The 12,870-nt window shown below is 44.4% G+C and overlaps 1 protein-coding gene across 1 annotated transcript in view; it reads right to left on the minus strand.

The window, feature by feature from the left end:
• Col22a1 (collagen type XXII alpha 1 chain) overlaps positions 1-12,870 on the minus strand; it is a 212,628-nt gene that overhangs the window by 53,368 nt on the left and 146,390 nt on the right. Inside the window, 2 exon segments of the mRNA XM_057791877.1 lie at positions 5,665-5,718; positions 8,815-8,928. Of these exon segments, the coding sequence (XP_057647860.1) occupies positions 5,665-5,718; positions 8,815-8,928 (168 nt within the window).

The raw sequence follows: 12,870 nt of genomic DNA on the forward strand, positions 1-12,870 counted from the left end.
AAAAAGAAATAAATAAACTTAAGGGACGATCTTGCTCCACATGCATAGTTTTCTTAAAATACTTGTGTATTTGTTACTCTTGCATATGTATGACCAAATACCTTACAGAAAAAGATGAATTATTCATCTTGACTCCCATTTTCAGAGATATCAGTCATGGTAGTCAAAGCAGCATAAGAGAGCAGAAAAGTTAGCATCAGGGAAACCAGGAAGCTGAGAACAGAGAATGAGGATACCAGGGGGATGTAGGGCAAGTCATACTCTAAGGACCTGGTGACCTGGTTTCCACTGCTGTGTTTTATCACAGCAATAAAAAAAGTTACTAATAAACGAATCTTCTGCCTGTTGATTGCTAGGAACTCAATTATGTTTTTCTCAGAACCTAGTAATCATCTCTTTGGAATTTAATAAACATGGGGGGGGGAACAGTACCTTTCCCAGTTCCTGCTGGATAGCAGGAACTAACACTGGCAGAAGTCTGGATCACAGACACAAAACTACCCTCTGTGACAAGGACTGGAGATGTTTTTATGCCCCTTGATTCTACAGCAAGTAAGCCAACTAGTTTACTGATGACCACCAGGTACTTGGCACATCTGGAATGAACGTGGTTGACAAATGGAGTCTCCATGTCCTCTGTCTTAGTAGCAGTTTGATGTGGGATGTCCTTCTGTATATGTGTTGCTTTTATTGGATAATGAATAAAGCTGTGTCCGTCAATGGCTTAGCAGAATAAAGTCATGTGGGAAATCTGAACAGAGATATAGAGAAAGAGTAGGCAGAGTCAGGGAGATGCCATGTAGCTACTGAAGGAGAAAGATGCCCAGAACCTTTACCGGTAAGCTCAGCCCCATGGTGATACACAGATTAATAGAAATGGGTTAATTTCAACTGTAAGAGTTAGTAAGTAAGAAGCCTGAGCTAATAGGTCAAGTAGTCTCTGTTTACAGCAGTTAGCACTGCCTGAGACATGAATGCAAATGCTGAGGTCAACAGTACACAATGGCTCCTAAGACTGAAGTTTCTCTAACTCTCCACCCTCCTCCTGAGTATGTGGTGCAAACTGCATTCTGGATCAATGTTTGGATATTGATAAGATTGATTCTTTTTCTATCTTTGGAGAGGTTTCTTAGATTGGAAAGAGATTTTGACTTTTTAATATAATTATAAATTAATATAAGCACTGATTTTAAAACCGTGGTACCGCTTTATTTGTGTTTCCATTATTTAGAGTTCCCCTTTGTGCTATCCTGTCAGTCAAATCTGATGGATAGATCGCCTCATGGGGTCTGCAAGACGTAAAGGAGAAGGCATGAACTCCTGGAGCAAATAAGGCTCTCTGCTTTTCTCACCAGAGGCCCAGCTGTTTCCTGCCTAAAACTCCACCTCACCTCATCCCCATCCCCCAAAATGCACGACAAATCCTGCCTAATCCCTAGGTGCAACTAAATCCACCTCCTCAGCGGATATCATGGGTCACCCCTTGTCCCACGACACTAGTTTCAGTAACGACATCTGTCTGCTCTCTCCAGACTCCTGCTATGTTTGTTACTACGTACAATGGCCTAAGAGCTATGAGGACCACCATCAGTCATGGGTATTAAATGCTTCCTACATGCTGAACTTTATAAATGTTCTTTTGTTTGGTTCCTAGACATTCCTTGCCACGTTTTTACAAGTAGAGTTATGATTAGAGTTTGTGCTACTAAAACTCATGAGCAAACCTTCAGTCCAGTCTGTATCTTTATATCTTTAAATAACCGACTGAAGAGTCAGAGAAGTTAACAAAATGTCCAATTACTGTAATTAGTGAGTTAATTCATCCAGGGAGCAGAAGGCAGGGGAGTTTAGAGAGGTACCAGCTTCCAAAGCCAAGCCTATGTCTGCCAGTATAAGGGTCTCCAGCCACAATGCCTTCTCTGTGTGCTCCCACCAGACTGTTGGTTTCTTCCCTGCATCAGAAGAATGACCTATATCTGACCTCTCCCTGTACCACGTGACTTGGAAGGAAGTTGTTAAAGGAATCATATAGTGATAGCCCCCAGGACTGAGCACCTGGGGATGGAAGATGGGACTGGCTCATAAAGAGATCATGGAGCAAATGGTCCTGGTGACCTCTGACAGATAGGGTTCATTAGTATGCTCTGTCAACAGAAACAGCAGTAAGTGTAACCTCTGCCTCCTCCGAATTATTCGGAACTTCCCAAACAGGATGTCTGCTCTCTGGGATGTCTCCAGATCCATTTTAGGGTTCCATCAGACCCATGGCCTGGTTAACAATGTGCATTAAACAGAAAATAAAGTACTCAGCAGAGGCAGCTGTTAAACAATCACCATCACCAATGCAGGAGAAGCTCTTCTAGCTAAACGCAGAACCACGTGTTCCCAGGGCTGTCACCATGACTGCTATCTTACTCCCTGTTCCTTCTCTACAAGAATAGCAAGCACTACAGCACCCTGCCCTAGAGTTTCTAAACTCAGGATGGAACTCTGAAGCTATCCATGGTGCTGAGCTCCTCATCCCAAACCCAGCTTCTGCAGACAGACTCTACACAGAGGCAGGCAGGATAAATCACAGGAGGCTGTTGGGTTACAGTGGTAAACCCAAACCAAGCCTTCTTGGCAATGCAGGGAGACCAGTGAGCACTCAAGTTCTTCAGTGACCAATGGATGCTTACAGTGGTCATTGCTTCTCTGTCATGGGGAGCACTTTCTGCTGACAAATACATCTTTGTGTCCATAAATTTTGCAAAGATTTTGTTTGGTGGGTGAGAATGGATAGAAAAAAAACAAGCCTGTTTTCTGGACAGTGTCATGGGGAAAGTAAAGAGCAGAAAAAAAGTAGTCTGAGTTCAAAACCAAGAACCAAGATGCCAACCTGTGGGTTTTCAGAAGAGGCATCAATGCCTCTGTGACTCGTTTATCAACACTCCATGGTGACAAGAACAGGCTACCCCAAGGGTCTTACTCTCAGCCTAGAATGAAGGAGCACTGGGAACTTTTCTGGGTGCTGGGTGCTGGTGTTGTTATTACTTAGAAGTATGATGACCCATGGATTCGTAGGTCAACTTCAGCTACACTACCTGCAGGTTTGGTTCCTAGCATCTTGCGTTGCTAAACTTTAGTGTCCTCGTCTGTAAGATAAGTGTCCCTTGCAGGATCATGCTCAGTACTGCAGGAGGCCATACCATATAGGCCATCACCTGGCCCTTAGGCCATTGTTGCTGTGGAGGTTCTGCCTGAGTCCAAAGAATTTTCAAGATCACCACCAGTAACCAACCAGAGGAGCAGGAGCCTCGGCTTTCAGATGCAGCACCGAGCTTTGTTCTTTTTTCTGGCAAGAGCTCTTTCAAAATATTTAAAGAACACCCACCCTTGCGGTAAGTCATAAGAGAACAAGAATGGAGACTCCATCCCGAAAGATCAGTGCTTCCTGCCCGGTTGAGATGACAAGGGAAATTGTCTGTTTGTGATGCAGGAAGTGTGCTGGACTGGTTTAATTGATTTGCTTTTGTCTCTCTGGATAAAGGCTCCTTCTTGTCAGAGGCTAAGCCCGGCAGCCAGCATAATGGCAGCAAAGGTCAACTAAGGAAAAGCTGAAGCTGCTGCACAGAATTCTCCAGGGGAGTGGCTGAACCTTTCCGGCATTTGGATCAGAGAGGGAGATTCACATGCAGTGGCAAGAGGGACATTCAGTGATGCTGGACACTGGTCCTGCTCAATGTAAAAGCACCCTTGGCAAAATCTCCTGGTCTGTATACAATAGGAACTAATAATGGCAGTTTTTGAAACCAAACTCTTAACTGTATCAAAACCACTAAATCTTGACAAAGTATATGGATCACAAATGCTAGCCATCTCAACCTGCCGAGCAGAGCCTGGGAGACCTAGATATTTCTCATCATTTGTGATATACTAACTATAAAGCTGTTGGGTGTACTGGCCATTCTTGCGGAGAGCCCGGGTACAGCTTACAGTACCCACACAGAAGCTTCAAACTATCTGTAACCGTGGGTCCAGAGCTTCCATCAACCTCTTCTTGACTCTACAGGCACTTCACACGTGTACTGTACATACTTCCATTCAGACAAAATGCTTATATATACAAAATAAACGTAAATAAATCTAAAACAATTCAACACCATGTTGAAGGGTTTGGTCTAGATTAAGGCAAGGCAAGTACTCACCTTTGAATAATTTTTACATTTATTAATCTATTCATTTTGAGCGGGTCACACACCACAGGGAATGTGCACCTAGTTCTAGGACAGCTTTCAAGAGTTGGATCTCTCCTTCTACCGTATGAATTCTGGGGATCAAACTCAGGTCATCAGGCTTGGTAGCAAGGGCTTGCACCCGCTGAACCATCTAACCAGCACTTTGGTAACTTTTTTTCAGTAGCCAAGATTAAAGTGCAACATTTTAAAAATCTAAAATCAATTAATAGAAACCAAAATAAACAGAATTTCAAAATGCAACCTGATAGGGGTTCTGACCACTTGGAACTAGCAGAATGGGGGTGAAAACAGTCATTTAAGTTAGGGTCAGTCTTGCTTTGTTTAAATTTTGATTGTTTTTTGGTTCCTTTTGAATCTACTATATTAATTGCAAGTTTCCCAAAGGTATTACATTCAAGTATGTTTTTCTACCTTGGTTCCTGAGATTTCTGGCTACCTCTTAAATTTTATATCAACCTTCTTTTAGGTCCCTCCACAGGCTGTGACTCCAGGGACTGAAAGAACAATAAACCGAGAGTCTGTAGCTTACCCGGTGCTGACGACAGCATTTTACTTGAGTCATGATGACCGCCCCAGTTTATTAAAACAGCAAAACAGAGAAATCCAGAAACTCTTCTAAGATCCCAGGTTGAGAGTTCAAGACCATGTCTCTCTCCTGATCCCAAATTCCCTGCTACCCATACTATTAAAAGAATGACACTCCATCCAGACCGGGCACAGGAAGAGACACAAAGAACCACTCCTCCCTAAGCGCCGGCACTGAGGCCACAGTAGATCAGAGAGTACTCCCCAAGAGAGAGCATCAGTGGGGACAAGGGTGGTAAGCCTACCTCTCCTGTTCCTATCCCAGCTTTGGACATTCTTTTTTTAAAGCTGAATGTCAACACTGACAGGCTCTGTGGCTCCAGGCCAAGAACACCAGTTCTGAGAGCCAAGGAGCATTTTCCTGCCTGCTCTTTGGTTGAGATCATGATCATGCCTCCCCTACCTCGTCTCTGTGGCTTCGCACAGCTGACTTTAAACATGTGCCTCATGTTCTCACAAAGGTAGCAGAGCTCAGTCACATTTATGGAGCACTTTCCTCACTGCTGTATAGGTGATCACCAATTATTTTTTGTGTGCTATAACTCAGTGCTAACACTGCTCTGAATCTTATTCTGTGTCGTGAAGCCGAGGAGTTTGAAACCAGTTAATAAGTGCCACACATTTTGGTGCCTTTGATGGCCACAGTGTATAATGCAGACTGGAGATTGTTAGGGGAGAAACGGAGGTTCAGTGGGCTGCAGTGAGTTTCCCAGGTCACTAAAATCATATACAACCTGGGACCTGACTTTCCAGATGTTAAGGCTATGAGGCATTACTTCCCTCAAGCTTACACGGAGCACTGAAGTAGAAGAAGGGAGGACGTTTACTGGGATTCACTGACCTGTGGTCCAGCTACTCCTGGAGGCCCTGGGAGGCCTTGAGGCCCAGTATCTCCCTGTAACAGAAAGAAAAAAACAAATAAAATTAAGAAAATAATCATGTCAAAAAGGAGCTCAAGTTGAAATCACCCCCAGGCATCAGCCTTACAGTGCAGCCAGAGTCTTCCTCACACGTCACAGGTGTAAGCATGCAACGGTCTCAGATGTGGCCGTGAAATCGTAGGCCTAACCACCACTAATATGTCTAGCTAGTGACGATGTGGCTTTCAGGTACTAAGGTGGCCTGATACTCCCTGTCTCCCACATTCACGTGTATCCTGATTGCTCTGCATTACCAGCAGAATAGGCTTGGAGTTAAGAGTGTACTGTGTCCATAATAAGGGTAAAAAACTGGCAGGCTCCCACCTTGGACTGCCTCCTCCATCTTTGCCCCTTGCCCAACCACGCATTCTAGGAAAACCCGATGCTTAGTCTCAATTCCGCTCAACAGTTTTAGGGCACATTCATGTGGAAAGAAAGGGACTAGGACAGTGTGGAGCTGAGCACCGAGCTGAAAGCCAAGGAAAAACCTTGCCTGTTTGTCATATAGAACTTTAAGAAATTATAGCTCAGGGCTTGAGGGCCACCACTGGGGAGACCCAATCCAGAACTAAACAACTTGGCCACATACACCTACTGCTTTGAGCAAAAGTGTAATGACCTGACAAATATCAAGGGTATTCAAGGTGGGTAATGAAGCTGAGATCATGGAGTGTCCACTGTGTATGCCCATGTGCCTTATATGTACACATACATACATGATTGTACATGGGAGACACTTTACTATGGCTGTTCTTGCCTTATCACACCTAGAACATTAGCCATTTGGCTGTGAAGAGGGGCTTCCCAGGGGGCAGGATGGGGATCATGGATACCCACCAGCTCCTCCACGAGGAACAGAGCCAAGTAGATCTGAACTCCGGAAGGGATTGAGATGCAGCTGCTAGGGTTTTCCAACCCACAGGATGCAATCCCTTGACCGGCACTGTGATGAGTCTGTTGTGGGGAGTCCTGGAAGGACTTATCTAAAACTCCCGCAGTGATTTAGAGCTGTCACCCCGAGAGCCACCTCCTGGTAGCACCCCAAAGTAAGGGCTCCTGAGAGTGACCATACATGTTCAACTTAAACAGGAGGCTGCCTGCCCATCTTTCTTTGTTCCCTTCCTTTTTTATTCCTTCCTTTATCCATTTGTTTATTTGTTTATTTTGGTTTTAAAACTAATTGTTTAGCATGCAAAGTAATGGACTTAGTTATGGTATGGTCATATCTATATGTCATTATACTTTATTTTTAGTTAACCATATGCTGCCCTTCCTGGCCCCCACATCACTGGTCCCCCGTCTCCTGCAACAACATTGCTTCAATGTTGCATATATCCCATCACTGCCTCCTTTTCCCTAACCCCTATCCCTTTCTTTATACAGACCTATAGACTAAAAAAGTTCTTTGTGTTATTAAAAATAAGTCAGGAGAATAAAGATCTATGAGAATCCAACATGCCCACTTCACAGCCTGTAAGACAGTGCCTGAACAATGTTACAAACAAAGGCATGTTTACTTTGATGACCTGATCACTTGGGGAACTGAGCCAAGGGCACACATTCTAACTCAAAGTGGCTCTAGGATTTGTTTTGTGACCCTAGTTCCACAGTATATAGGGGAATGGCTGGTTTCTGTCATACATGCACAGGCTCAATGCGCCTACATGTGTGGACCTCTGCAAGGGAAGCAGGCAGTGTGCTTAAGGCATGAGAGAAAAAATAAAGACTATATTTCAGATATGTTTCTATCTGAACCATATAATTATGGAACTTATTATCAATTAGAAACTTTACTCTCTTCTGATAATAAGAGAGAAGAGACCGTCCCCTAACCCACTCCCTGAGCAAGCCCTTTGGATAATGCCATGGTGAGTTCTCACAACGAAATGCACCCAGCTCATTTTCGAAGCTAAATTGTTTTTTTGGTTTTTTTTTTTGTTTTGTTGCCAAATTTTTAACCCATGAGTATCTTTCTCACAGGTCATCTCTGGAATACAATCAGCAAGGAAATGGCTTTCACATCTCATGGACTCCATGAGAACTGGGACTCGAGTTTTTTATTTCGGGTCTCTCCACTGTCTACATATTGACCAGCATACAGAATACACATTTTTGTGGAGTAGAGGATTAACTGACACCCTCACTATAAGTCTGGACTGGGCTGGAACTTACTATATAGTCCAGGATAGTTTCAAACTTGTGATCTTCCTCTCCAATCTCACTGAAGTTACAGCTGTGTAACCACTGTGAAGTGCTGTGAACAGCTGTGAACAGCTGTGAAGTGCTGAAGTTACAGCTGTGTACCACTGGCTCTTAGTACACACTTAATGGAGTATTGAAAATAGGTAGTGAAGAAGTGAATATATGGATAAATGGGTGAAAACAGCACATTACAATCTATATAAGAAGAATACATTTATTATCCTAAAGAAAGAGAAATCTTTATGTACACACTACTAATGGTTGGCTTCTTCTGGGTTAGTCTTAATTCTTGGTGTCATCAGATATCTTGAGATATACACAAGACACAGTAGTCCTGGTGTGTGTCTCTGCCCTGTCTCTAAGAGATGATAACACAGGGAAGGGAATCTCAGAAACTAAACCCAGAAGGCCACATCTAAATCTTAATTGATTTATCGCCTCTGATCTGGTTCTCTATAAAAACGCTAAAGAGCAAGAGGATCTGGAAGGCAGAGTTTGCTCTGGTTTTCCAGACTGCTAGCTCTGAAGAAGCCACAGTTTCTTCAGCTCCTGGGCTTTGTCTGTGTGACAAGCAAACACGGGTGTGAAGGTCTGCTGTGGCGGCGAGCACATACTCATCACTCAACATCAGACAGACGGAAGGAAAAGAGGCAGCGGGAAAGATGCATCAAAGGAGCGTGGATTTCTAGACATCACCATACACTGGAATGCCACGGGCAGTGTTTTCATAAAGTGGCAAAGATTTGCAGATAGCCAATCTGCCGTCCTTGCCCTCCCCTGCGATCTAAACAGTCCCCAAACCTGAATCATCCAGACAGTGGAATTCTTCATTGCAGGAATGGAGCCTCGCTCCGCTCCCTTCTCCTTACCTTTTTGCCTTCTGTCCCTTCTCTCCCTGGCTTTCCTGGGAGACCTTTGTCCCCTTTGAAACCTGGAAGACCTGGGAGGCCTGGGGGACCAGGAGGACAGTCGTGGCACACGTCCTTAGAGAAGAAAATGAAACAAAGTAAATAATGCAGCTACTTACAAGGCAAAGTGATCCCATGTCCTTCCCCTCTGGGTGATATTTGGTTATAAAAGCTAACAAAGATGGAAAAATAAATTGATGGATTGTCATGGCCCAGGCGCTTTTGTGTCCAAATTTATTTCAGCACAAATGTATCTAAATTGTTATCCCATTTTTCTCTAGTTCTAGCCAGTCACCTGGTTGGAAGTATAGTCTGAGAAAATAACGTCAAAATGCATATAAAAATGCCTGTGGGCATGAACAAAAACATTAAGAGTGCACACCGAAGGCAAATATGTCGCATTACTAGAAATAGAATACTCTGCCCGGAGGACAGAAGCAAACAATGCCTGGAGGGAAAAGTCTCTGTGGTGTGCCAAGAGAAAGTGGCTTCCTAAGAAAGGAGAACAAAGGGGCCACAGGCACCTAGCACAGTCTGTCCTGGCTGTGACACAAAGCCATGCGCGGACTCTGCTTAGCACTGTTTTCTTCCCAGGACAGCATTTCATAAATGTTCCTCGGAACCCAGATTTGTTCCTCGTCAAGACAGGGAAATGCTGTTCCTGGGGCAAATTTAAACTTTCATACCTGTCTGTGTCAACTCTAGATCTGAAAAGTTCACAGCATGCTAAGTACCAAGTCACATGATTCCTCTCCAACACCCCTTTCTTGGAGCATCTCCTCCTAAGTTCTTTTATTCATCCGCCCATCCTCCCCCTTCTCTCTTCCTATAGTAAAATCAAATAGGCTAACACACAGCAAACACTAAGAAGACTGGGACCAGGTAGACAATGCCCACGACATTCAGCCATGATGACTGGCCCGTTGTTCATTCTGAGGAAGCACTCTTGTCAAAGATACTAGCAAAGCCTCTGGTCTGCTGGATACTGTGCTAGGCTTTGAGACCACTGACTGTATGACCCTGAAGGTTGGTTGGCATTAACCCATGCACTTGCTAAGGTCCACTGAATGCTAAGAAAGGGCAAATAAAAACATGTGGCCTCTCTATGGGTTCACACTCAGTGACCTACAGTCTAAAGCAAATCCATATTCACCTGGGTTGACCTCTAGTTTCAGAATGTAGGTTTTCTGTTAGAAAGGCAAGGTCTCCTTTCTCCTGCATCTCCCCTATGTAATCTTCAAATATCCTTTATGCATCTCCTACTCTAAGCTTCCCTGATGGCATCCAGACAGGAAAAGCTCATCGTGCTTCCATGGACTTGTCGCACTGTGGGGTAGTCCAACTGTAACTCCATTATCTCCCCCACAAAGTGGAGACAGTAGAACAGTCTAGAACTTCACAGGGCCGGTTCATAACAAATGGTTTCCATGGTGCTGAGGTTAATAAATGAACCAACTATCTAACAGACCAACTAATCTATCACCGACATTTTCATGTCCTCTTCCACCATAGTTCAGTATGTTGTTTGAGAAACTCACTGAAAATTTGGAAGGTATATAGCATAACAGAATATATGAAGTAAGGAGGGGGTAAGGAAAAATGGAGCAAACTACATTTCCTAGTTTATTTCTTTTAAAATTGGAAAAACAGAGATGAACTAGGTTTTCTATTTGAGTGCTTTTAAATGAAATGCATCAATGGACTATTGTGTCAATGGATGGATGTACAGATGGATGGCTATAGCTGTCTATGGCAGATGGATATAAGGGTGGGTGGATATTTCAGTGAGTAAGTGGCGGGAGGGAGGGAGGGAGGGAGGGAGGGAGGGAGGGAGGGAGGGAGGGAGGGAGGGAGGGGAGAGGGACGGAAGGAGGGAGAGGAGAGGGACGGAAGGAGGGAGGGAGGGAGGGAGGGAGGGAGGGAGGGAGGGAGGGAGGATAGGAGGTAAGAATGAAGCTTGCTTGATGACAGCAAGAACTCAAGAGACTGGGATTTTTTTTTTCTGGACTTGGAAATATAAAATTCTTGCCACTTTTTGTTTCCAGAAAAGCTTTAAGCTCAGGTCTTCCCTAGTAGGCTATACAAGACTGTCTCCTGAAGATCAGAGATACCTGCAGTCCCAGCTGCCCCGGTATGAAGGCTAGACTCGGCCTACTGAGCAGTTTAGAACACCAGTCGGCACAAAGTGAGAGGAGCCCTACCTACAGTCCTACTGGAGGTTCCCCTTGGCTGTTGACACCCTGGATCCCCAATTTTCTAGATCCTACATACCTTCAGAGGGTGGGTCATATATTATCCAAGTTTCTAGAGGCTGAACAGGGTCTTTTATCCAACCAGATGGACTTGACCAGGCCCTGCTGGCATATAACCTATCTCTGGCATATGACCTCACAAGGCTTCTGCCCACTTGGCATATGGGCTCAAATTTATGAGCTTCAATCTTCTTGCTTATGAAATAAGGGCTTCCAAATAAGTAACAATAAATGATGGGGCAAAGGTGGCTCACAGCTTGTGGAAGTGGCCAACCAACGACTGGTCTAACTTGAGGCCCAAGCGATGAGAAAAAAACCATGCCCAAAACTACCTGGACAGCCAGGAACCAAAAGCTGGATGACCTAGAGACCTACACAGAACTAAAAACTGGCCAAAAAAAAATAATGAAATGAATCCTAATGATATTCAGCTATACTCATAGATTTGCGCCTTGCCTAGTCATAATAGAGCCCTCCTCTAGCAGCTGCAGAGACCCATACTTAAACATTAAGGGCACTCAGGAAACCCCACAGAAGATAGGGGGAAGGCTTTTAAGAGCCAGAGGGGTCAAGGACATCAGGAGAACACAGCTCATAGAATCAACAAAGCAAGGCTCATAAGCGCTCAAGACTGAAGCAGCAATCACAACGCCTGCGTGGGTCTGTGCTAGGCCCTCTGCATACATGTTATGACTGTTTAGCTTGGGTTTTTTTGGGGGGGAGGACCCATAACAGTGGGAGTGAGGGTGTCTCTGACTCTTTTGTCAATTCTTAGGACCCTTTCCCTTCTACTGGGTTACCTTGGACAGACTTGATATGAGGGTTTGGCCAATTCTTATTGCATCTTTTTGTGCTTATATTCGGTTGATATCACTGGAAGGCCTGCTCTTTTCTGAAAGCAAATGGAGAAGCAGTGGATCTGGGGGAGGGGAGGAACTGGGAGGAGTGGAGGCAGAGGAAGCTGTGGTTGGAGTGTATTGTATGAGAAAATAATAAATAAAAAAAGAAACCAAATATTGTATTTTTTTAAAAACAAATCAAAAAAGAATGGAAAGTGTCCAACATCTCATCAGGCACAGAATGAGAACACTGAAGTGTAGTCACTATATATTCATGTGATTTATTATTTTACAGCCTAAATCTGATGCCTTGCTCCATTTACAGATTCATCCACTCCTCAACCTCCTACTCTATAAAAAGAAGCCAGTACTGGAACACTGCCCAAGAATTTAGGGGAGGGGTAGATAATCAGGATTTATAAATGGAGTCATCTCATGAAGGCACCCTGAGGCTGGGCTCCCAGAAAACAGATCTCACTACAGAAGTCCATCTCATAGGGCAGGTCTTAGATAGACCTTCTACCTAGGCAGCGTCCAAACTGCCATGATGAGATGCTGTTCTAAAATGCTTAGGCGCTGCAGTGATTTTTGTAATAAAAGATACCTCCTTAGTCCCCAGTCACCGAGACTAGATTGTCAGACTTTAGCCTCTAGAATCACAGTGGCAGAAGATTCCAGAATCAGAAAGCTAAAGATGGCCAGCTCCGCAGCTCCAGCCAATCCCAAGGAGGTAGACTGCAGTATGAAGTTTTCCAAGCACAGGGCAGCTGCCCTGACCACAGCTGCTCATGCCTCTGTGTTTCCAGATGCCCAGATGAACACAACTGCATCCAACAGCAGCTGGAGAATCAGCACCGGGTTAAGGTTTGACTCAGCTCTGTGGTGTTGGGGTGGGAGGTTTGACCCTTGCAGCCACATCCTCCCCT

Source organism: Chionomys nivalis, chromosome 17 (assembly GCF_950005125.1).
Source record: "Chionomys nivalis chromosome 17, mChiNiv1.1, whole genome shotgun sequence".
Lineage (NCBI taxonomy): Eukaryota > Metazoa > Chordata > Mammalia > Rodentia > Cricetidae > Chionomys > Chionomys nivalis.